At 35.3% G+C, this 27038-nt stretch overlaps 1 protein-coding gene across 1 annotated transcript in view; it reads left to right on the top strand.

Annotated features, from left to right (window-relative positions):
• The window catches only part of PCDH11X (protocadherin 11 X-linked), a 315546-nt gene that overhangs the window by 53488 nt on the left and 235020 nt on the right, over positions 1-27038 (top strand). The window contains exon 3 of the mRNA XM_030449023.1: positions 14921-17407. Coding sequence (XP_030304883.1) covers positions 14921-17407 — 2487 coding nt within the window. The remainder of the gene's footprint in view (positions 1-14920; positions 17408-27038) is intronic.

Genomic DNA, 27038 nt, shown 5'->3' with positions numbered 1-27038 from the left:
GTTTGCATTCTTACAGCTGTGAGTTAGTGTCTCTGAGTAGATAAAACTCTGCTACTGACTGGTGGTGGTAAGTCAACAGTCAAGGTAATTGCTCCTTGTTGGTTGATACAAGGCTCCTTTAGGGTGGTTTATGGTGTTATTACTGTAAAACTGACAGGTTCTGTTATCCTGACATCCCTTTAGGGGGCTGACTGAAAATTGGAGGAGAAAGTCTTTCTTCCAGGCATGGTAAGTTCAGTGAGTTAGGATGAGGGACAAGTTGGTCTATCTTTTTGCATTCTAGGGTCTGATTTTCACACTAGCTGTCATGAAACAATAATATGTAACTTAGCATGTTTCTGTGTGGGAAGGATGATAGACCCAAGCTGGAAGGCAAAAATCTGTCAAATGGAGATCTTTTCTTCATCTGTCTTACATGAATATTATCTTTTCCTGATGTTCAGGCAGATCAGTATGCTAGTTAACAGAGAGATGGTGATGCTTTCTGAGCATAATAGACTAAGAATTTGTTAACAAAGTCCTCCTGAACCCAACTCTAGACAAAATTTAGAAATTAGCATTTTCCCAAAATACACTGAGTACAAACTTCAGATAAGTTTATATGGAAAGAAGTTGCCCATTACATGATCGATAACACTCTCAACAGTAAACCACAACAAAAGCAGTAAGAGAAATCCTCATCCGTCTCAATAAAATGATAGTTTGGTTTCCATACAAACATGGCATTGGAACTGCAACTATGCAATGTCAAGCAAAGTTAAAATAAGTGTCATATTTTTTTGAGAAGCTACATTGAAGTATACTCATGTGAATGGTAAATTTTAATGATTACTATAAAATGGCAATATAATGGACCTCTGAGAAAAATTTAAAGAAAAATATTAAATATTGAGTTAAAAATCAATTAGCTCTTATTTCATGTTTCACTAGTGAGTGTCTCAAAACTTGACTTGATTTTTTAATTAATACTTTTAAAATATTCAAGTTTTCAGAATTTTTAATGTTGGATACACCTCAGTTGGCTATAGGGATAGGATGTATGGAAAAAATGGCTTTCCTGAAGTCACTTGTGTGTTAAAAGTTTTAAAGTAAACTCACTCATTAACTGAATTTTCTGAAGGTCTTTCAAGGATTCATGTAAGAAACAGAACACTGAAAACTTGATTTTGCTCCTTCCTGTAGGATTAGATGCTGGTGGCGGGTACCTGGAGAACAGGGGTATTTTTAAGTGTTTAGTTCATTTCATATAGCTGCATTTTAATGAGCTACTAAAGAGGAAAGAAACAAACGAGTATTACTAGCTAAAAATAAGCCTGTCTTAAGAGAATTTGCATTTTGTGAAGGCTTAGGAAGCATGTGAATGTAGACAGTTAAAATACTTCAAAAAGCACTGAAGGATTATTGAAGATGAGATTATTTTTTTTTCCCCTCACCATTTAATTGCAAAAATTCTTGGTTAAGCATTTTGTAGTGAAAACAATAAAATTCTCTAGGAAGATTTCAAAGTTTAATAAACTAAAGCTATGACTGAGTTTACTGGTCCCTTGGTCAAGGCTTCAGTTGATTTCCATAGAAGCTTCCTTGAGTCTTTAACTTACTTTGTGTTACAAAATCTTCCTGAGTTATAGAGGGTAAGAAAATTATTTTTATTTAATTTTATTTTCTCTATGTTTCCCTTTCACGAAACTCAAGTAGGAAGGCTTGAACTGACAGTTTTAATTGGATATTGAAAAATCAGTAAATTTAGTCCAAAATGCAAAAATATATCGGCTCATTTAGGGAGTAAATGTTTGTATCAGTTATAAAAACAGCTCATGGTTCTGTAACCCATACAGACAGCTTTTGAAATCAGAACAAATTTGAAAGCTGTATATAAAAATGAACCCAAAATTTGCCACTCAAGTACTCTGCTGAAAAGGAGGACATGGCTGTGTGCTTTTCCAATGCATTGAGAAGTATTTGATGCCTTACAGTGTCATGAAAAGTAAGAGAATAGAGAAGACAGAGGAATTCAGAAAATGTCAGGTAGTTTTTCATGACTTCATGATGACTTTCAGAAAACTTGCAACATGCATTCAGAGGCTTCAGATTTCATCCCATGTTCCTATTTGCTGTTGTGTTTACTGTATGTATAACGATATATATAAGCTGTGTGCCTTTTCCAGCAAGGTAGCAGTTGCTTGCTCACTTTTAACTGTAGAGCTTATCTGCCTGAAGTTTTTTTGCAGGTTTAACAAATTTAAGCAGGTTTATGTTGTGACACAGGGACTTACTGTGTGTTTCACTGCGAAGTTGGGAGATCACTGTGCACTCATCGGTTGCATTTCATAATGCCTGTCTGTCTTTCCTGCTGCATTTACTGACAGCATCTACAACTGCTTAATGTGTCATTCCTGGAGTAGTAATTTTAACAATTTTATTGATAGCTGTTAGAAATTTTTATTCTTGGAGCTACCAAACAGAGCTCTGAGGACGGACTCTGACCTTGCAGCTGTCCAGTGAGTGGTGAATAAGCTTGTTCATGAGTCTGTGATAAGTCACCTGATATCTTTCTCTTCCCTGTGCTATTGAAAATTCTTCAGTGCTACTTGCTTTGCATAAATCAGGCCCCCCAAAATATTTAGGGATCACATATGAGTTCCAGGTTTCAGGCTGTTGTATTTTGCCAAATCTGATAGGTGAGTACAGTACTAATACTAACAGATTATCTCTTCTTTGACCTTTTTCTCAGATGCAGTATAAAAAATAATTGTGGCTTAGACTAAATACATATTTATCAGTTTTATATTTGGGACATTTTTGTGCTGGCAGGTTGCTAACAGAGCACTTATCACTGTCTCAAAATCTACAGTGGTGGAAAGACTTCATATTTGAAGGAGATAGGAGCCTTTTCAAAATAAACAATTTACCACCACTGTGCTAGTATTTTTGGGCTTTAATTCAGTATCAGTATCTATGAATAGCAAGGTCTCTTTTTGGCCCCTATTTTGTCTTTAAAGAATGATCTAGCAGAGGTTTCTGACTTTCAGGCCATTTACTGATAAATCATGTTCAGTGAAAATGACTCTGGTTTTCTGTTTGATGTAGTAGTAGTCAACAAAGTATCCAAAAGGTTTTTAATTTTCAAGCATTAAACATACTGCATTTAAAAAGCATTATTTTTTTGGACCAAATTGCAAGTAATTGTCAAGTTCTAGAAGAAAATTAACTAATCGTACTCCCTGTTGCTGCAAGGAATTTAAAGCTCTTTGGCTCCGTAAGTATTCCAGTTTGAGTAATTTTGTGAGGATTATTTCTTTTTCTGCTTCTTTTAGTTCTTGTCATGGATGCAGCAATACAAATATTACTTGTATTTTTGATGCCTATAATGAGAAACCTTGAATTAGGTTTCCAGCAGACTGCATGCAAATGTTAAATTTGTTACAATTATTAAAACTAAATGAAGCAGAAAAAATAATCCTTGCAAAATTATTCTGAAACTAGAATACTTATGGAGGCAAAGAAAGTTATACATGAATACTTGTGTTTTTCACATATACACATGAGATAATCAGAAAGTACTGTTTTCAAAATGTTTAGTAAAGAAAAAATAAGTGAACCATAATATACTTAAAACTTTCAGGTTTTTCTTTTGTCTAAATCACTTTTCTGTGACCTCTATTCTTGGGAGGGATTAATATCTCCAGTTTTAAGACATGTTTTAAAAATTAGGAAGTAGTTTCAGTTTTTCCTGGGTTTAGTGTCTTAAAGGACACAATTGAAGAAGCTTTTACAACAATAATGTGTTCTTTATTTTAATTTTGCTTTTGGATTTCTAATATTGGATGTTAATGATAGATATTTAAATAATTCTTGTTGGTTTTGTCCCAAATGCACTGTACATATTTTTCTTCTTTTGAAGGGAAGTACAGGGAGAAAAGGTAAGTCCAAAATTATATTCTTTTAGCTATCAAGGAATGCATTTAAATATAGTGTCAACCATGGATTGTGGCACTAGACTGCATTAGTATGGTTATTTTTATTCTTGAAAGAAAGGTTTATTACAAGGTAATTTATATTCGCTAGCCCAGAAATATAATTGGCCTGAAAACTGAAGTCCCGTAGAGCTTTTGAAGCTGGGACATATAGCAAAGAGCGTTTGAGACAATTTAAAAGAAACAGAAAGAAACACTGGTAAAAGGAATGCATTTTGAGTCATCAGCTGTCAGTATTGAAATACATTTTTCTCACATTGTGCTATAATTGCTGCCTCTGTTAATGTCATGTGTATTGCTTTGGTTATTGCTGATGTTCCAAAGTCAGATAATTCAAATTTTTTCTCTTTGCTTTATCAAGAAAATTGACATTTTTGCTCTCTTTTTCCTTTTTCTTTTGAGTCAGGATGTTCTCTGTCATTTTCAGAGTGGGATATTGTATGGCTTCTTCACTTTGAAAATAATTTTACCTCTTCAGTTTGACCCAAGACATATAATTTTCATTACTATTTCTATTAGGGACTTTCCAAACCTATTTGTTGTAACACAATTTAAGATAAAAGCAAAATAGGAGCTTCTGTCCTCTTCTCCCTTCTGTTTGCCATGTAACCTCAAAACTGGTGTTCTGGCAGGTATGCATCTGTACTTCCCATTGATGAATTGACCTTTGTGTAGAAAGCCAACACAAAGTGTGAACACCATAATTTGAAAGTCAGTCTTACAAATATACCATAAAGATTGATAGAATTTTTTTCCTTCCCATTAGTTTTGTACACCTTTTATTGTTTCATAGAAATACTCATCGATAACACAGTTACTATGCTTGGAAAATATCAGAACATGAATCTGTTTCTTGAAGTTTACAGATTACCAAGTTCTCTGTAAGATTTTGCTCCCATCATTTTTTTTTAATTTTTTTTTTTTTTTTTGAACTTCTGAAGTAGCCTTTAGTCAGTAGTTGTCCCTTACTAATAAAAAAAAACCTTCAGCTGCCAGTGTAATTCAGAATTCTTGGCAATTAAGTTGAATGCCCAACTCAACCATTAAGGAAGTTAAAGGAAAAAAACCCTGTTACTGTGTGTTATAATGACTGCTTCTGATTTTTTAAATTCAACTTTGAAGTGCATTGTGTTAAGATTTTGACTTTTGGTCTATGCCTTCACATATGAGTCTTAGTGAGACTTTTGTCATTTCAGTCTTTTCTTGTCTTCATTTTCAAAGTCTTAATCAGTTACCTTTGTCAGCCCAATTGTTTCTGCTTAGTTTTGAACGATGACTTGGTATCCATTTCATTTCTGTGGTGGTTTTTGCTAAGGTTGGCCATGTTCATGGGATCATAAAATGTAAAATCATCGTGATAGGAGAAATAAACTTTAAAAATGTTCAAATAGCCCAACTAAAAAAAAAATAGAAAAGATAGAAAATATTCCAATGGTCTGTCTTCTAATGCTCTGGTATATAGGTGGCAGGATTATTGTTTACAATGTTTAGGACTTGTGTAAAAAAATCTGTTAAGTCATCATTCTTTCAGCTAACTTTTGGAGAGACTACAGGAGCTATTGCAATAAATGTGTTTTGTTATTTAGAGCAGAGGAGTATGAGAAATGGTGGTGTCTTCTTTCAAGCTGCCGAGGCATTTTTCTAAAAGGGTATGATTGACTTGAAATCCTCCTTTTGTAATGGTATCTAAACCAATAGTGCTTGTTTTCTGTATTTCAGGTTGTTTTCTGTAACGTGTATATACTGCACTCTGATTTGATCTTTGAACTGTAAGATTTGCATCTGATCTTATATCCTGTCTCTTAACACTTGATATCAGGTACTTGAAAGACACTTAGAACAGCACAGTCCTATTTTCCCAAGCTATTCCTGAGCTTCCAGCAATATGACATTGTCTGGAAATGGTGGTTCTGATTTTCAATCTGGATTTTTTTTTCATATGTTCAGCTTCTCCATTTAAGATTTGAAGCATTGTAAATTGTAGCAAGTAAATTGTAAAATTTGAGCATTTGGAATATAGCCAAAATTTTCAAGACTACATCATGTGATGAGCACTCATTTTAACTTCTACTTACATTGGTCGGTCCACTGGTGACATTCCTATACTATGAATTACATCCCTTTGAATTTGGCTCTATTGATACATTGATGTAGTAATTACTTTGTATTATTTTACTTCATAATGTGTATAGTTTTTCATAGGCTCAGGGAGGAGATCAGAATCTGCTCACGCTTTTCACAAATAAGCGTGTCCATTATAGTACATTACATAGAAATAAAATTAATTTGGTTCATATTTGAAATACGTGCTTGAACTAAGATGAGAAGTAAAGGCTGGAGGTATAAGCAGAACTTATTCTGCAACCCAGTGGAAGAAAGCTTTAAACTGCTCAGGGTATAAGGTTTTCTCCTGAGTTTTCTTTGTTAAGGAACTGGAAGAACAGTTGAGGCTCTTTAAGAAGCTAATTTACCATTGTGGAATGAAAACCTTGGGCTATTAGATGCTTCCATATTTATGATTAGCTTTTATAATAACTTAAAAAATTATTTGATTTATGAGCATATAATTCAGTGTTGCATTTGGGTGAAAAATCTCGCCCCTAGGCTTGAAACCTCTCATAGTAAGTATTGGAGGGGGCGTGGGATTGTATTGTGTGTAGAAATGGCATCTAACATTCATAGGACTAGGAGAAAAGATAAAATCACCAGAAATCACCAGTATCCTCATTGCTTTTGTAATGTACAGATAATAAGTTTTCTTACGTATAGGAGTAAATTCTTAAAGAAACTTTTTTGAAGTTCAAGTATTTCTTTACCACAGCATAGTATGTGCTTCAGAGTTTCATGAACAAGGTTACAAAGAACATTACTTGTTATTAACTGCCTCTAATAAAGGCCTGACTAAAGCAGAAGTTAAGCATGGTGGATTTGCCCATTTGTCCTGTGTGGTTTCTTTTTTTTTGTTGTTTTTTTTTGTTTTTTTTTTTTTTTTGTTTTTTTTGTTTTTTTTTGTTTTTTTTGTTTTTTTTTTGTTTTTTTTTGTTTTGTTTCTTGTTTTTTTGTTTTTGTTGTTTTGTTTGTGTGTGTATGCTAGTGTGTGGAACTCGGAGACGTTTTAAGGTAGTAACTTGTACTGTGATGATCAGGAATTTGAAATAACATCACTGTAATCACACAGTAGAAGCTCATACTCTATTGCTGTGTTCTACCTGGCCCTGATATCACTGAAAACTGAAAAGATAAGTTAATATCCATAATACTATGAGATGATTTGTTTACTTTTCGTACTGGGTAGCTGTTGGAACTGATCAGATTGTGCCTAAGAGCACAATGAAGAAAAACTTTAACTCTTAACCCTCTTGGAAGCTCTATCATTCAGAAGCTATACATTCACTCATGTAGTTTAGATTTTGCTGTTTTGTTAAAAAGCTATACTGCTGAATTTCACACAGTTTTAGTAAGTTTTAAAATGGGTTTTTTCACACATATTTACAAGGTTTTTCCAGACATATTTACAGTAGGTTTCTTCTTAGCTTAACAGTGAAGTTAATTGGGAGTGGGAGTGGAAGTGGAGTTTTGACTCGGGTAAAATGCATAACAAGTTCAGCAACTAGCTGTATAATGTAACCTTCGGATTTTGAGATAGTGTTCTTAATTGTCAGTCCATGTAGCAACTGAAAAGAATTTTGTTTTAGTGAGCACTTGTGTAGATTTCTATGAACAAATTTACTCAATCTTTTCTTGGAGAGTACTTGTTTTGTGTTATTTCAACACTGGTGATAGTGAAAATTACATAGAAACAATTTCGGTGTGAAAATGAAGGTGTAAGCTAAGTGTTTCTAAGTTAAAAATGGTTCAAGGAGTGCTTAAATTGAAGTGCTTGGTGTGTTTCCTTTTCCATGTTGATGATCAAGTTTCCCATTTGATGGACATAAGTTAACCTATGTTTTTGCTGGATTTTAGGTAGTTTTATTTTAATAGTTTTGGTTTGGTAGATTCAGTTGTTTATATCATGTTTGTACAAAGGCTAAAGTTCTCATTGAATTAATTCAGAGCACGTTGTCATCTCCAGAGAGTACTTTCTTAAACCATTTTTCTACTTCTAACATTCATGTGGCTGAGAGATTCTGTCTTTGTTAGTAGGTGTCCAAAAGCAAGATTAATTGGGGGTGTGTGTTTGTTAGTTACTGGTGTCACTCATATAAAGGTTTTTCAACAGTTTTCCTGAGAGAGGATGCTGTGGTTTTGTTCACATCTAAGCTTTAGTTTAAGAGGGCTTTATGTGTCCATCACCCCCAGTTCACACTGAAATTACTGATGCTGAATACAACCTCTGCTTTTATGGTAAATGAATTTTCAGTTGTTTTTATTTTTTGAGTATGCAAGTGGCTGTCATTTTTAAACCCCCTTTTGTCTGAAGGTAGTGATCTAGTTAGAGAGCAGGTAGTGAATAGGAGGGCATTACTGGTTCACACTGCTCCAAAACCCAGTCAGCATTCATCTGAGAGCTCTAAAATGTATGATCAGGAGCCTGGTACCTTGTTTGACTGCTGAAGCAAAATGCGGTTGTGATTTAGGAGCTGTTCTGAACAGCAGTACAAAACTGTTGGCTGTTACCTACAAAAGCACAATGATGCATTAGAGAGTTACATCACTAAAGCATTGTAGTAATTTATTTCTCTTCCTTAGAGACACTTGGTTCTGTTCCTGTTGCTATTCTCAGCTAGGACAGGCAAAGATGTTACCTTTGCATTCATGTAATGCAAATACCAAAATTTACTTGTTGAATTTACATTAGGAAACAATATATTCTGGGTTTTTTTCTTCATTATAGATTTATACAAAGACAGAATTTACTGAAGGACAAGTCAGGTATCAGGAGCTTTATCTAGCTGTGGAAATGTGGGAATTCAGAGCTCAAGCTCAAACCTACTTAATACCTTCATCTGAACACTTTCAGGTGTGCTGAAAATGTAGTTTCCTGTTCAATAGGATGCCTGTGAATGTTTCTGAACATCTAACATGGAAGAGATCAAGAGGGGAGGTTACTTCCCTAATTGCCTTACCTGCAGCTATTGACCTTCTTTTGGGAAAAGTGTCTCTAAATCAAAGAACTATGACTAAAAGTTAAAAATTCTGAAGTTTAGTTTCTAAAGTTTAGTTTAAAACATGAGTTGTAATTCAGAAGTGGCTGTTGCTTTCAAATGACCTGCAAACCTTGGACAACTCATAAAATGTCTCTGTACTTCTCTTTCCCACCTTTAGATAGTGGTACAGTTACCGAGTTGACTATTCAAGTGACAGCACAGTTCCTGCTGCTACTTTTTAATGAGTTACAATCCTGGTAATTTTGAATCAGTTAATGTGGTAATGTGAATACACCATTGCTCCTATACTAGTTTGGAGCGGCATGTGAAGTGAATTTTTACTGAAAGACAAGATTCAAGTTTGTTTGTTTCATTTTTTTTTTTTTTCCTTTTTGAATTGCAAGTCATATTTTCTGGGGCGGGGGAGTTAATTTCATAGCACAAAGATGTAATATGGGAAGATAATTACTCTTCACACCTGGTGCGGTCTTGAAAATGTTACTAGGGCCTGATTTCAACAGGAGGCAGTTATATGTGTGTGTAGTTATCTTCTAGCTCTCCATGTTCTCTACCTTATAAAGCTTGTAGATTAAATGCTAATACATTTTGGTGCAGCATGCTTTAAGTGTAGACTGGAGAAGCTAGGGCAGCAAAAAAAAAACCCCTCTATTAAAAATGTATTCACTAATCATTTTTCAGTAATGAAAGTAGTAAACAAGATCTAGTAAATACTTTCTGAGAATTGGATGTCAAGAATTGATGAGGATGTAAAAATATTTGGGTTTAGGAAAAAATCTGTATATCTTGGAAAATAAAGTTGACAATGTTTAGCGTATGAGGGGATTGAAAGGAACTCTTGCAGAAAGAGAAATCATCTGAAAGGATTAAGGAGGATTGAGTGATGTAATTGTTAGCACTGTTTCAGTCTTTTTGTAGTAACAATAAATTCTGAAATCCAGTGAGGGAATTTAATATTTAGGTATGCTGCTAGCCTTTTTTTGTTGTTTTTCTTCAGAAAACCAGTATCAAATGCATTGATTGTCTGCTTTTTCATTCCATCTTATACTTTTTACTGTTCCTTTCCAGCATGAAATGGTTCATTATTCCCCTTATGTTCTGTTGGTTCCATCTATAGCATTTTGCTTTCTCTGCTTCACAGGATGAGTGAGGTTTTATGTGTGGTTGTATATATAAGAAGAAATCTTTTGCAGTACTGTATGTTTATAGAAGCTCTTCTATAATTGGAGGTAGAAAAATGGCAAGTTATGATATAAACGTTGCTAAATAAATGATGTATGTTGGGGTGGAGCTAATTAGGATTCTGAATGCACAAAATTAACTTCAGGTTCATGTATTATTGGAAGCTTCCAAGTCGTACTTTCACTGTGGATTTGTACCTGAGAGTTCAGCTTATTTGGAGCTAAGCTTTGGCATGATGCAGAGAAAATAATGTGAAACTGGTTGTGATACTGACAGAAAACTGTAAACCGACCAGAACTCATATGAATTTGGCCTACAAATTAGAAGTCTGTAGTTATTTTGCCAAAGAGTGAGGGTGGTTAGCTAGTATTTCAGATGTGTAAGCAACTTTGCACCTGCTGAGTTTTGTGTTTAACAAGAGTTTCTTACCTTTGTAATTTTATTTCTCCTCTGAGGTACTGTCACTCTGTAATCATCTCTACCAATAATAACTATTTCAGGTAACTTTGGTTTGTAAACTGTACTATGTGATGAGGATAGTGACTGTGTAGGCTTTAAGCTGCACAGCTGTCCAACCAGTTGTAATCTTCTGGAATGCATGAGTTTGTGAATTGCACACTGTAAGCAGAAGCGACAAGGGACCTCTGTTAGAACTACAGCATTTAAGATATTATAGGTCTGAATGTACTAACATGGTAGCTGTTATGGGATTTTGGATCCGCTATTGCCTATCATGTATAATTTTTTTGGTTAAGGCTTTAGGTTGAACTTGGGAATTCATCTTTTCACAATCAAAATATCAACTTTGAGAGAAAAATGCAAGTTTAATTTTCAGCTTCTTAAAAATTCTGTCCAACAACTAACAGTTGTCCAGTTTTCTCAATTTAAACTGTGCTACTGATTCTTTGCTAAGATAACACTACATTTACAGAGCAGTTCCATGTATCTTGACAAAAGCAGACAAAGAAACAATGGCTTGAACTTACCTTGTAATTTTGTGGGAGACATGTGAAGGATTTCTATGTTGCTACAGATGAAATTAAATAGCAGTTAGCAATCATGCTTTACTTTCTGAATTTCTGAAAAGATTTTAGGGTTCTTAGGACACAAGATTGCATTTCAGCCAAAGTTTATTAGTAATTAATGAACTACCAAATTACTTTCTAATAGAAAGCTGTTACTTCAATTTTTTTTTTTCCTTTTGTTTTACATTTTGTTAATTTTGTGTGCCAGTATTGCTGTATTTGGCCTGCTCAAATTTGGTCACTCTAAAACTGCTTATTGTGGATTTAAGGCTGAGTAAGTTTTTTAGAAATAGAAGACCTAGCTGATTTTAAGAGGATTTTTTGATGTGTAATAATAGGTGTGCAGTTGTAGCTTGCTGCACTGTTCTTGGCATGAACTACCTTAGAACATTAGTAATTTTAGTGTGCTGTCTAAGCCTTCCATTTAAGATTCAGTTGAACTGGAGACATGTCCTGTGATTTCTCTGTAGTTATTTAGCACAATATACTTTCCCTTCTGTATTTCCTTGAAATTGCTACATTCTATCAATTACTGATCTGCAAGTAAGTTCGGAAGATTATTTTGAACACAACAGACTGTGCCACTGTTATGAGCACTTACAAGAACCTGGTCTTTTTCCCCATTCCTCTCAAGTGAATCTGTAAAGAACATTCATTCAGTGTTCAGGTACCTCATGGATTTACTGAAATCTTGTAGTGAGTTACTGTAATAATGCAATAAGTATATCTAGAGGCAAGACGTGTAGGCCTTAGATGCACTTTGTCAGTCTTGTCTGTAACAGTAGAACCTAAATAATTATCACATTAAGTGTCTGTGTGTCATTATGTATTTATTAATCTATTTAAATGTTACAATTTTTAAAAAACTCTCTAATTTTTTATTTACATGACAGCCCAAAACAGCTCCGAAAAGGACATTTGGATCCATTACAAATGACCAGGTAAATATATGGTAGGGAGTACACAACAAGAATTCTGTTTTCATTGTCTTTGAGGCTACTGTTTGCATGAATCCACTGAAAAGAGTGTAATGAAAATTGAATAAGCTAACAGTTTTTATTGCCCTAATAAAGAAGCCCGCGATGAAGGCCACAGCCTCTTGAAGTTAATCCTGAACTCTGAGATGGGCATCACATGGCTTTGCCTCAGATAGGTTACATTGCTTAAACTCTAAGTTTATAGATTAAAAAATTCAATGTGATTTTATTTTTTCACTCCTGTCTTTCTGGAGTGGTGAAAATAATAATCTAGCAGATTATTTTTACCAATTAGTCATTTTAATGGTGGAAAGGTACTATATAAATGTTAATTATCCATTATGCTTTTTCTATTGACTTGCACCCTTCCCAGTGTGAACAAAGCCTTCAGATCAGTTGCGATAATGTGGTGACTGAGGCAGTTCACTCCTGATAACAATCTGACCCTAATGGAAATTTTCACTTCACTGGGGTTTAATGATAGAGCCATTTACTTCAACATCAGGAATTTAATCCTGAAGGGTTTCCTTTGTTTATTTCACGATTTTTAACTCTTAATTTCATTGCTTATAAGGAAGAGAATTAGATATTAATAATATTGAAAAGGTTTCTTGACTCTTCTATTAGTTTTGGAGTGTTTAGAATAGGAGAACTGTTTGTTCTTAGGAAAGGGTTTGTTTAAATGCAGCATATTATCAACTGACCTTATCCCTTAAACAGCATGAAATAGGGTTGCTTGATTTAGGAGAAAGTATAATGTTCTGTAACACTTTTTTTTTTTTTTTTTTTTTTTTAAAGTAGTATAAAAAGGTGTACTATCTTGTAATGAATAGCAAGAAATACTCTTGGCTAATTTTCCATAGAAAACTATTCAAGTGTTAAAGAACTTGGATGGCACCTTTGTGTTCTTTTCTATTTCTCTGGTGGTTAACAGACAGTGATAGGAACTGAAACTCTATAGGTTGTATCAAACTTACATGCTATGATCTTTCCCATACGTGATAGTTACAGAAAATCTGAAATGGTTAGGCTTATGTATAGCTACATGTATTCAAAGTCTATATGAAGTGTTTGTTGCAGTTGGGGGATCTAATGACAATATAATCAGTGCCCATCTGCCAACTTGTGTACAAATAAAGAAGTAAAAGATAGCTGACAGACTGGGTTTTTTTCCTCTAGCTTCTGTTTGATTTTTGCTCCTGGAAATCTATGTTAAAGTAAAGAATATATAATTTGTGATTTCTTAGTAATTATGAAATTTATTGCCAATAATGGCTAATCAGATTTAAGATGTAGAGGAAACTTACCTTCTGCCTTAATCTAGGGATCAGCAGAGAATTACCATTCTAGAATTTAACCTAATTGGCTTAAAATTTTTATCTTGATTTAGAAACAATTTGAAAGGCTTATGTTTTCATATGCCAAAGCTGTGTTTGTTTTATTGTTTCAAAATGTGTTCCAGTTTACTTTAGGCTGTCCCTAGTTGCAACTTAATGTTGTCACAAATACTGTGGAAGTGGCACAATAATTTTTGAAATGTGGATGAATAGTTCTTTTCCAGGAAATAAATTATTACTTATGGAGGGTCAAATTCTGGCACTGACAAAACAAATCAATGAAAGACTACAGCTTTACACAGAATGAGACCTATGAATGCATTCACTTAAAATGGTGGGTCACAAGATAGAATACAAATCTTTTCCAAGTAATGAGAAATAAGAAACCTTGCACACTGGGAGCTTTTCTCTCCCTTTGTTCTGAAGTGTCTCCAGTCAGTGTAGGACTCGCATACAGTGATGTGAGTACAGGCCAGAGACAAGCACAATAAGCAGAGAAAGATCTAGGCTGGATGCAGTTATTCATTATACCAAGTATGACTCATAAAAAGAAAATTCTAATTAGCATATTTATCAATGCTTGTCTTTTTCTGGTCATCCTATACATTCAGCATTAGTGATCTGTCTTCTAGCTCTGCCTTTATGGAAGACACAGCTGAAAAACTGTTTTTTATTATTTTGGAGAGTGAGAGATGGGAGAAAAGAAAAAATAATTGGTATTCTTAAATCCCTTCTTGTCTGAGGAGACAGCAGAGAGGAAGGAATCTAGTAGTTCTAGGTCCCCATCTTTATTTTAGTAGACTTATTTTTAAACAAACTGCACAATATATGCAGCATTTCTTCACAGTTCCACAAGTCTTAGGTTATTAACAAAGCCCATAACCAGAAACTGTATACAAATTGATCTAGTAGTTTTTCTACATTTTTTTCAAGTGAAAATAGATCTTTTCTCCCTGGGATTGTAGTTTTCACTACAAATGTAAAATATGTGATCATGAAGAAAGGAATGGAATCACTTTAATGATTTAAAAATATTTTTTTAATGAACTGTTAGGGACCTAGTTTTGTCTAACCTCTGAATTGTGTAGTAAGTCCCCTTTCAATTATGTTGTTTATTTTATGCTAATCATTTCAGACTATCACCAGAGCTCCTCCATGACCAGAGAAACAGCCCCTTTTCTTGCTTTCTTCTAATTGAATGTATATTTCTCTCTCTATATATACAAATATATATATTGTAACAATTTCAGAACATTAATGAGATGTTTCTCTATTTAAATACACTGTCATGCTAAAATATCTTCTTTCTGTGTCTTGTAGGGCCAAAATGTATTTGGTCTTGATATAATTGAGACACCTGAGGGAGATAAGTGGCCTCAACTGATTGTCCAACAGATCCTGGACAGGGAGCAGAAGGATACCTATGTGATGAAAATTAAAGTTGAAGATGGTGGAAACCCTCCAAGATCTAGCACTGCCATCCTTCAAGTCACAGTGACTGATGTGAATGATAATCGCCCAGTCTTCAAGGAGAATGACATTGAAGTTAGTGTTCCAGAAAATGCTCCAGTGGGCACCTCTGTTTCTCAGCTCCATGCTACTGATGCAGACCTGGGCTCAAATGCACAAATCCACTTCTATTTCAGCAACCAGATCTCCAGTTTGGCCAAGAGGCTGTTTGCCATTGATAACACCACTGGTCTCATCACTATAAGGGAACCGTTGGATAGGGAGGAATCTCCTGTGCACAAGTTAACTGTTTTGGCAAGTGATGGCAGTTCAACTCCATCAAGAGCTACAGTGACTGTTAATGTCACAGATATTAATGACAATGTCCCATCAATAGACACAAGATACATTATCAATCCAGTGAATGGGACAGTACTTTTGTCTGAGAAGGCTCCTCTTAATACAAAAATAGCACTGATAACAGTAATGGACAAGGATGCTGACCTGAATGGAAAAGTTACTTGTTTCACAGATCATGATGTCCCTTTTCGGCTAAAGCCCGTGTTTGATAATCAGTTTCTCCTGGAGACAGCCACGTTTCTAGATTATGAAGCTACACGGGAATATGCCATTAAAATAGTGGCTTCAGATTCAGGGAAACCGCCCTTGAACCAATCTGCAATGCTCCTGATCAAAATTAAAGATGAAAATGACAATGCCCCAGTTTTTACACAGCCCATCATAGGTCTTTCCATCCCTGAAAACAATGCTCCTGGTACTCAGCTGACCAAAATAAGTGCCACGGATGCTGACAGTGGGCGCAACGCGGAGATCAGCTATATCCTGGGTTCTGATGCACCCCCTATTTTTAACCTCGACCGCCGTACAGGCATTCTGACAGCAGTGAGAAAGTTGGACAGAGAAAAGCAAGATAGGTACTCCTTCACTGTGCTGGCTAAGGATAATGGGATGCCACCCTTGCAGACCAATGCTACTGTGACAGTGTCAGTCCTGGACCAGAATGATAACAGCCCAGCTTTCACCCATAGTGAATATAATTTCTATGTGCCAGAAAACCTACCCATGTATGGGACGGTGGGGCTTATCACAGTTACAGATGCTGATGCTGGAGAGAATGCTGCTGTCACTCTCTCAATTTTAAATGGTAGAGATAATTTCATTATAGATCCACTTACAGGTGTAATAAGACCTAATATTACCTTTGACAGGGAACAGCAGGGCTCATATACTTTCCAGGTGAAAGCCGTGGATGGAGGAAGACTACAACGTTCCTCAACTGCCAAAGTGACCATCAATGTTGTTGATGTAAATGACAACAGGCCTGTTTTTCTTATTCCCTCCTCTAATTACTCCTATGAGCTGATTCCAACATCAGCTAGTCCAGGGTCTGTAGTTACTAAAGTCTTTGCAGTTGATAATGACACAGGAATGAATGCAGAGCTCCGCTATAGCATCATAGGTGGTAACTCAAGGGGCTTGTTTACCATTGACCAGTTAACAGGCAATATCACTTTGAAAGAGAAGGTAATTACATCAGATCATGGCTTGCACAGACTGGTGATTAAAGTCAATGACCTAGGACAGCCAGAGTCTCTTTACACTATAGCTCTGGTGCATTTGTTTGTGAATGAGACAGTCACCAACAGTTCCTACGTGCAAGAGCTAGTGCGCAGGAACATGGAAACTCCAGTTGGCCAGAATATTGGGGATGGGGAGATAACACCACAAACCAACGATTATGTCAAGATCATTATTGCCATTATTGCAGGCACGATGACAGTTATTCTGGTCATTTTTGTTACCGCTTTAGTGCGGTGCCGCCAGACACCTAGGCACAAGGTCGTCCAAAAAAACAAGCAGAGTGGTGAGTGGGTTTCTCCAAACCAAGAGAACAGGCAGATCAAGAAAAAGAAGAAGAAGAAGAAGCGTTCTCCAAAAAGTCTCCTTCTCAACTTTGTGACTATTGAAGAATCTAAGCCTGATGATCCTGGCCATGAGCACATAAATGGCACTTTAGACATTCCTGTGGAGCTAGAAGAACAGACTATGGGAAAATATAACTGGGCCACCACACCAACCACATTTAAACCTGATAGCCCAGATTTAGCAAAGCACTACAAATCTGCTTCTCCGCAGCCTACCTTTCAAATTAAGCCTGAGACTCCTGTCCCCCCCAAGAAGCACCATGTCATTCAGGAACTGCCTCTAGATAACACCTTTGTGGTAGGCTGTGACTCACTCTCCAAGTGCTCATCAAGCAGCTCAGACCCTTACAGTGTTTCTGAATGCAGCTGTCAAGGAGGCTTCAAGACCCCAGGCCCCATACACACCAGACAGGTAATGGAAATTTTAAGGTGTTCTCTTTTTCCTTCCTATAAGCACTGCAAAATAACTTTTTTTTTTTTTTTTCCCCAAAGATTAAAAGTCTGAAAGTTTGTGTTTGAGGCATTGATAAGTAAACAAATTGAGATTCATCAGTGTTAAGGGAGAAAATTGTAAGATGAGTGTTGGCTGTAAGGAAATTGAATTACTACATTGGTGGGAATAGCTGACTGCAGGTGGCAGCATGGCACTTCCTGCATTGCTGCAGTACCTCATGTAGCTCCTTAAGGCAGGGAAAGGTTGTGGTACAGTGCTCTGTAGTATTGTATGTTCAAGAATTGAAGGCATCTAGGCCAGTGGAAAGTAATAAAGCTTTATGGGATCTGATAAGTGGTTCTTAATATTAACGGAGTCTGGAATTGCAGCCTTCATTTGGGCATAGCTTTACCTGAAGGTCTCTCAAAGGCAGGCAAGTATTTTCCTCTGAGACTTTCAGTGTCATCTTCAGCCTAGAAGCATACTGGATTGTCTAAATCTGGTGGAATGACACAGTCGACAGGCAAAGTCAAAGGAAAATCAGAAGCATCAGTGTAATTTTTCTCTTACTTGCTGCTGTGCCTTGTACAGTAAATAATTACCTTCTCAGAAATTCAGTATGGAAAAAGAAGTGTCTAAAGAATCCTCTGCTTAAATTAAAATGAGAACCAGAGTACCTTTTATTCTTCAAGATCCTCCAGAAAAGCTTTCACTCACTGTAAATTGAATCTAATGTTCATCCACATTCTGGAAAGTTTCCTTAATAATAAAACTTTGTCTGTCTGTTTACCTCTATTTCTTTGCAAAGACTACAAAGCTTTCAATGAAAATAGTTTTCGAATTCAGCTTTAATTGTTCAAGGAGTTAATTACTGAAGAAACAAATATTTACATAGTTTATTTTATTATTGAGAGTATATCTTAATAGTGTTGCTCAAGATCAGATCCTCAGAAGGTTTAAGTCTAAGATTTTTTGCTCCAGCAGAGGTTTTGAACTTTCTGTGGTCTTTCTTTTATTACCACAGTAGTTAAAACAAGATATGCCTTAAAGTTCCTCATTCATTGTACCCATTATAGTTTTGAAAACTGAAGGATGGGTTTTATTCTATTTCCCTTCTCAACACAAATTTGTGCAGTAGTCCATATCACTACACTTTATAAAACTTCCATCTTTTTAAGATGCATTAATAGAAAAAAAGTAGAAAGACCCATTTTTTTATCTTAGCTTGAGTGTTTTCTGTTAAAGATATTTCAAAGCATTAATTTAAATTGTACATTAGAAAAAGCTTCTTGCTAATTTGTTCATCTGTTCGAACTCTCCTAACTGTGAGAAGGGTGATGCTGTTTCCAGGATTTCTGTAGGCCTGATCTGAGTGATTTTTCAGTTGACTCCTGCTGTAGTTACACTGAGTCAAAAAGGTTCTTCTATTGTCTGCTCAAATACACTTTGTCATGCAGTAATGCTGCTAAAAAAGGAAGCAAACTCAAGATTCTTTAGGTGTTTACTAACAGCATTTTACCATCAGAACAGGCTTTTAAGTTAGAATGGAAAGTGCTTCTCTTCTGCAGAAGTTTGAGAAAAAGAGCAATTTTTTTTTTCCTTCCTCATGGAAGGGTCGGGCTTTTTGTTTTTTGTTTAAATACTCATTGCCTGATATTAACTTGCCTTCATATAACTCTACCCAGAATTGTAATAGGATGATGTGCTGAATATATAAAATGAGACCAATGTTACTATTTTAGTGATTTTGTTCAATATAGTTACCCTTCTTTTAAGTTCATTTTCCTTTGCGAAAGCGATCACATTGAGAAAATGTACCTACTCATTATCAGTGGCCTTTTACACTTTATATGAAGGCAGCATTTACCTTTAAACATGTCAATCTACAGTTTTATTACTAAGTGAAATAAAAATATAAGTAATATCATAAATGCATTTATTTATGTAATTTGGGTAAGAAAGACCATTGGAGTTAAATCCATTGTGCTGGACAGTGGTCACAAAAGCAGAAATATGTTTCATGATCAGTAAAACTAAGCAAAGTATTTCTTAAACTTTCATTGATGTTTTAAAAATCACTCTTAATCCTAAGAGGGTTTTTTTATATTGTAGCTTCTATAATTTTACCTCATGTGGGTCTTAAGGAGGTGGCTCAGTAACAGACTGAGTTGTCACTGTTAGCCAGTAGAGAAACCAACCAACAACAGAATAACAGAAATAAGCTGTTGCCACAGCGGATCAGATGTCATGCTGTCCCATCCTCCAGCCTCTGAGAGCAGCAGAATGTTTGTGGTTAACCATGCCTTAGTGTCCTGCCCTCTGCATTTTCAGCAAACTGTAGAACAGCCTGGAGAATTGAATTGTAAGTTCAGTTAAAAAGGGAGATGTGCTAGTTTGAAAAATGAAAGTAATGTCTAATGTGAGAACAAAATATTTTACTTTATTACTAACAATTACTGTAATGCATCCCTTGTCCAAGCCAAAAGCTCTCTGAAGGAGAAGAAAGGAGATTACATTCACTGAGAAAATATGTCTTCATTTACTAATGGATACTGATACCAATAGGCCACACATCTCTGCTGTTCTTGGTTCTGCCTGTGGAAGACTTTACTGATATTTGAAATAACACTGAGTTAAAGCTAAAAATGTATGATCTCCTTTGAAGGTCTAAATTTTGAGTATGTCTGAATGGTATTGATTCAGGTTCTTAAAGGAAATCATGTCTGCTTTATTGCTAAATTTGACTAAGTGATCTATAAAGGACAAAGTCATCATAACAGTCGTACTCCAAAAGCCTTGTGGTTATGTGGGCAAATAAATACAGCAGTGCAATGGCTGAAATTTTTATGGAGAAGGAATCAGATTCCTGAAGCAGCTGAGGACATATTGAATCATGAACTACAGGAAGCTGAAGAGGGGGAAAAAAGGGTCCTGATGTGATGTCCTGTAAGAGAGAGATCAAGCTTCTGTCGTACTTACATGAGAAAGGGCAAGGGAAAGAGATATTAACATTATTTTGAAGTCGGTAGGAATTAATAAATACTGGTGCCAGTAGATCTTCAGAACAGCATGTGTTCTTTTGAGATATTGTAGAAAGATTTCCTTCTCAGAAGTTTTTCCAAGTAATAAGTTGTAAAGGACCCTCTCATTCCTAATAAGGTTTGGAAGCTTATATAATCAAACTGACTTTCAGTGTCATCAGATTTTCATCATAGAAAGATGATAGTAGTAGCCCAGTAGAAAGAATATTTCTTTGGTAGAAAAAGATACAGCACCTTATCTGCAGGTTCTGTAACAGCTCAATTGTTTTTCATATTAACTTTTGTGAGAGCAGACTAAGAGGAATTCCATACTGACATGAATCTTCTAGTGAATCTTCTAATTCTTCTGTTTGCATTGGAAGGATGAAAATGGGAGGTTCTTCCAGTCTAGGTTTTATGTAGCACATAGCACAATTCTAACATCTAAGGAATTTGCTCAAGTGCTTTAGACAACAATCAGACAATTCAAATGCCTGTCTAGGTATCAACCTGTTTATTCAGAACATGCATAATTACATAATACATCGTTACCTCTGGTAGCTTGCTTTTAAGAAGCTACTGCCACAAATGGTCATTAGAACTTCCCATGTATCCTTCTCTTTCTTGTTGCTTTCTTTTAATTAATGATATTGACAGGTACACTTTTTGTTTGAGTTAGGGTTGAAAGGGACCTCAGAGATCACCTAGTTCCAATCCCCCTGCTATAGACAGGTACACCTCCTGCTAGACCATGTACTTCCAAGTCTAGTCCAACCTGGCCTTGAACACTTCCAGGGATGGGCCAGCCACAGCTTCTCTGTGAAGAATTTCTTCCCAATGCCTAACCTAAATCTCCCCTCTTCCAATTTATAGCCATTCCCCCTTGTCCTGTTATTCCATGCCCTTGTCCTTAAAAGTCCATCCCCAACTTGCTTGTAGTCCCTTCAGGTACTGGAAGGTGGTTTAAGGTGTCTCTGGAGCCTTCTCTTCTCCGGGCTGAACAACCCCAACTTGCTCAGCCTGTCTTCATAGGAGAGGTTCTCCAACCCTCTGATCAAATTTGTGGCCTCCGCTGGGCTTGCTCCACAATAAAGCATACTATAAGAAGAGTAGAAATGTTTGAAAATAAACACCTAGACATTAAGGAAAGTTCCTGTGACCTTTTATATTGTCATTTTAAGTATAATAGCAAGTTCTATCTGAGTGAAGAAGTGTGTATTCATGAAATTATCACTGGAGGACTTGGTTCAGCTTCATTCCAGCTCTTCTACTGGTAGAGTTGGATGGTGCAGTCATGCTCTGAAGCTGTGATTATGTGGTTTGTGGTTTTGGTCATCCTCCCACTTTCACAGTGAGCTCTGGTTTGTATATTTATTTAGCTCCCCTGCTAGTAAACCGTACCATCTCTGGGAAAGTGCTGAGGGCATGAGCAAGTGTGCAGATTTATTTTTCGCATATTTACAGATGCAAATCTTTAGTTCATTTTAGTTGTCAGGAGTTCTGTCATCTGTGAACGTGTCCATATTTACAAATAGAAATTTCAGTTGACGCAGTGGTCTTTGCAGAATTTGTTGGAACCTAAATGGAGATAGACATATTTCTTAAAGAAATCTGAAGGGGAAGTAAACCTCCTTTAAAATACATTGCCTTTTGGGACCCTGTTGTCTCATTAGTGACTGCTTAGAGCTGCTCACAATTCTGGCACATTTTGTTTTCTGATTCTGATTTGAAATGTGGTGAAATGTCCTTATTGCTTGCCACTCACTATGAGAAGAGTGTGTGAATTGAAAGAATATTGCAATGTTCCTGAAAGTAATAGCTCTGAAGACTCACCAATTATGTAAACCTTTACTTGCAGGATTTATTGTTTTGTTTAGTAGCAGTGAGACTTCAATTTAGTATACTGTAACAATCAGTGAGCAGTGCTGATGATTCTGGTATGTAAGAGTATAGAGATGATACTGCTATGTTGCATTGACAGTTGCAGAGCAAATGATGCTCAAATAACATGTTCTAACATCAGCTAAGTAGCTGTTGGAATAAACCCTTTCTAAAAGCCATTTCAAAATTGATCACTATGATTCTAAGTAGTCTTTATTTTAATTTCCTTGCTATTAGTTTTGCTGGTAATTTGGGTATGCTGTTCTGTGTGTACCTCTCAGAGAAACCCTGAAGTTTACATTTGGAAAAAAAAGATTTCTAACTGAAGCTTAAGTTAAAGTCTGCAGCTTGGAAGTTAGTGAGTTGCTTGAGTGTGCAGTACTACTGAAATAAAGCTGGTCAAGAAAATGCTTTTCCTCTGTGGAACACTTTGAAGAAAAACTTCAAAATTGTTCTTTCAATATGTTTCCTCAGAAAAGCATGAAAGATGCAACACTTCATTAAAAACTGAACTGGTTGGTTGAGTTAATACTGAAGTTGGCAGATGGAGTTTCAGCATTAATAACTGGGGGATTTTTATGCAAGCTAGCACAGTACACAATACTTCCTCGAATAGCCGCTTGCCTTGGGGTAGTAACAGAATAAATTTTCCTAAACATTAAGTGAGTTTCACATTTGTTTTTCAGTGAGATAACTTGAAAGTTCACTTTTTTCTCCTTATGACCCAACTTTAGGGTTTTTTTGTGTTGAGTTGTGTTTTTTTGTTAGGTTTTGGGTTTTTTTTGTTTTGACTTGTACCCAGGAAACACTGTCAACAATGAAGTCTGATTTAGCTGCAGTTTAATTTTCACACTACAGTCTTGTCCTGTTTTTTCCCAGAAGGTATTGCACTCAATAATCTGCAGTTGATAGCAATTTCCTGACCAGCGAGTGGCTAGTATCTGTGGTATTGACAGTGCTTTCTTTCCTGTGAAATTATTGATCCAAATGTCTTAATTTTTGTAAATTTTTAGGACTATCTGTTGACAAAAAATATCAAGATTTAAAATAACCCTTCAAATTGAAATATTCTATGCTCTTAGAAATTACGCTCTTGAATGAAATCTGCTAAAAGCCTGTAGATCATGTTCTATGTAAAATGGTGGTCTTCTGATAGATACAATCTTGTGACAGCACTTAGGAATTTGAGCTGATAAAGCAAAAAAAAAAAAAAAAGAGTAAGCAACTTAGATTAGCATACATCAAAGGCATTTCTTTGGCTCCTTCTGTTTCAGCATTTTTACTATGTATATAAATATGTGTAGATTTCTGTTTGTGTATAGAAACTTGAGAACACCTGGACACCCAAGATGTTTGCTTACTTAGAACCTCAATAGTTCAGTACTAATCAGACCGTGCAGTGATTGAGATGGTAGAAATTTGGAAGCAAACTTGACAGTATATGGGGAAAATGATGCAGGAAAGGGCTTTTCTCATGCTGTTTCTCTGTTTGCCAGCTCTGAACGTCATCGCATCTGATGTTATATACTGAAGTCGTACGTGTACACAATGATGTTAAGCCAGCAAACATGAAAACAAGGAAATAGCACGAGAAAGCCCTTTGTCCTCTCTCTGATTGCCGAAGAAATTTATCGTCTGATCTCCAGAGGGGTTTGGAAGTGACGATGAACTGTTCAAGCTGCCCTACTGAAAGGTATCAAGGGCAAGAATTTTTTAAAAAGAAAAAACAAAGAAGTTTTAGTACATTGTGCTATAGTGTTCTATAATGTAGTTTTGCTAAGAGAAAAGTAATGTGACCCATCCTTCTTCACAGTTGGCAATTATGGTAAATCAATTTTGCTTGTAATCATCTTCTTGTCCCAGATTTTTTTCCGTATTTATTTTAGTTGGAACAATTAGGAATTATGTTTTTATAAGTATATGAAAAGGGAGCAATAAATTTTATTAATACAGTAAAAAGAGAATGTAAAGTTCTTTATACTCCCTGCATTTAAAAGAAAACCAAATTATTTGTTGTCACTCATAGCACCATTATACATGTTAAGAATTAAGTGTTATTTATATCTATTTTTAATGATGTTACTGCTGCTATGGATCATAAATAGAATTTATCAAATCACTGCTTCCTCATTTTATAGGCACAATAATAGTTGTGAAAAATGAGTACTTTCTGCTTTCTTATCCACAACATTTTAAAATAAATTATCACCTCCTAAGTACCTGGACAGTATTCACTTAACTTTTAAAAAGAAAATTTAATTTACATTTTGCTTGCTGAAATCTAGATAATGTCTGTGTAACAGGTGCCATACATTTAACCTTTTGAAATACTTTTGTTTAAAAAAAGTCAAAAATCCAGTGGCTTGCTTTTCAGAGTGATAAAATAGGAAAAAGCATACATTCTGTTTTAACTGTTAGCCAGCACATGGGGAAAAAATATCCTACTGTTGAGTTTTTTCCCCCCATTTTTTTTTTTTAAAATACAGTTTGCTTTATAAAGTTAAGTTTTATACATTATAATTTGTTATTTAGAATAATTTTAAAAAAGAAGATTTGGCTATCATAGCTTGATTTGCAGGTTTGTTGCAAGTTGTTGTATACTGCCTCACATTTTAGGGAGAAAACCTTAATATTTATCATCTATAATATTAGAATTTCATATGCAATGCAAAATCTCTTAGGAAGCAAAGGAGTATAAAGAACCCTGTTTTCTGCACTTATATGAAGACATGTAATATTAGTTCGCTAGAATAAAAGTAAATACAGGCACTGCTTTTAACTGGGATGTATACAGTATATATAACTTTATTTTAAAGAAAAAGTTATTAATGATTCATGGTTTAGACTACAACTTGGAATTCTTTCTGTATGTTTGATGTAAAGGTATTTATAGGCTTGTACTTAATATTCATGTTGCCTCAGTTCTTGGACTGCAGAATGTCTACCATGACTGTTGCCTATAGTTTCCTCCACATTTGCTATCTGGCTCTTTTAAAAATGTGTATTTGGCTATTTGATCTGTAAAATAAATTCTATTAATAATGAAGTATGTATTGTAATTTAGCATATTGTATTGCATAATTATTGCTATGACTGTTACAGAAAGTTTTTCACTTCCAATAATACAATCATTTTCCTGGGAAGAAGTTTATTTCTGTTAGACAGTTTTGGTATTCCTGTTTATTATACCCTTGCAGCATTTGTGTTTTCAAACTAAAAACCCAACACTTTCAGTGTTTAGACATGCAGTAGTGATATATACTGACTCAATGTCACAATTCAGCCACTTTATTTGGGTGTAAAATTAATTCCTAACATAGTAAGAAATTTATTCAGGAAGTATATTAGTGTAGCAAAGTTTTGTCCTGCCTGTTGCTGTTAAAACTGTGTCCTGCCTATTGCTGTTTTCTTAAGTGCTTCATAGGAGAGTGATAGGAAGTATTCAAAGACACTTCGTAGGAGTAATAAGTCTTGGGCCTAATAGAGTTTGTCAGCAAAATGGTAGGATTTCACAGACTTTCAGTTTCTGGTTTTTATTGCTTTTCTGAATCTTAAGATTTTATGTTTCTATGGTAATTAGGTTGGATTTCCTTGATGATAACTCAAATACATTAATTTTATGTTTGAGGAAAGCGCCAAATAATTTGAATCCTTATAAATATGTATTTTTTTTTTTGTCTTTTAATCAAGGGTTGGTGGACTGAGATACTGGACTGGGTTAATCTAATCTAACTTCAAACATGTAATTTAATAATCTGAAGTGGACATACAGTCTGTTTTTTTCCCTGTAGTGAAAAGGCATAGATATACTATAGCAGGTTATTTTTATTTTAGGACTGCGTACTCTCTCCAAGTGCCTGCTTTCTTATGCTATGAAGAGAACCTTTGTTAAGGACCTTTCTAATGTAAATCTACCTGTTATGTGCTTGCAGAGAGAAATATTTTTCATGGGATTCCTAGCCTAGATTTAACATAGCTGAAGGTCAAGTTTCTTCCTAGTATTTCACTGGTAATATCATTCTAGTCTGTCAGTAAATAATTCTAGAAGAATATAGGATGATTTTAAACTTTAGAGAATTGACACGTGGGTTGGATTATTGATCCAATTCAGTAATCTTTCTTCTAGTTCTCTTATATGTAAACACAGCCAAATATAATAACCCTCCAAATGCACTAAGGGGAAAGCCAACAACCTCTTAAATGGCTGTTTCATGTGTTTCCTATGTTTCAATTTTTATTTTCTTGCATTGAAGTATCACTTTTTAGAAAGTAATTCTTTGATAGACTGGCATAAGACTTGCTCAGAGAGCTGATTTCCTTCTGATTGTTAAACAGTTTAATGAAAGTCTCATAAAAGCCTGATATGTAGTGACAAAATGTGTCTGTGTGCAGAATATAAATTTCTACACTCTTTGATGATGAAGGCTAAATGGAGATCAGTCAGAAAAAAATTTTTAGTTTTGGTTTGTTTTTAAATAATTATTAGCACACTGAGTTAAAGCTAGGTGTATGTGTGTCAAAACTGACTTTGTTTCTCAAATGTTTGCACCAACAGAAATGCTATTTTCTGACTGCACAGAAGTCAGAAAAATTAAGAGCAAAAATCGTGAAGCTGACCAAATGCTTTTGAAATTAAAAATTCACTGTAATTTTCTTTGGAATTTCAGCCATACTAAGTTAGTTTCTTGTACTTCATTTACTTTAAACTG

Source organism: Calypte anna, chromosome 4 (assembly GCF_003957555.1).
Source record: "Calypte anna isolate BGI_N300 chromosome 4, bCalAnn1_v1.p, whole genome shotgun sequence".
NCBI lineage: Eukaryota > Metazoa > Chordata > Aves > Apodiformes > Trochilidae > Calypte > Calypte anna.
The sequence above is the reverse complement of the archived record's forward strand: the minus strand, read 5'-3'. Positions and strand labels throughout refer to the sequence as shown.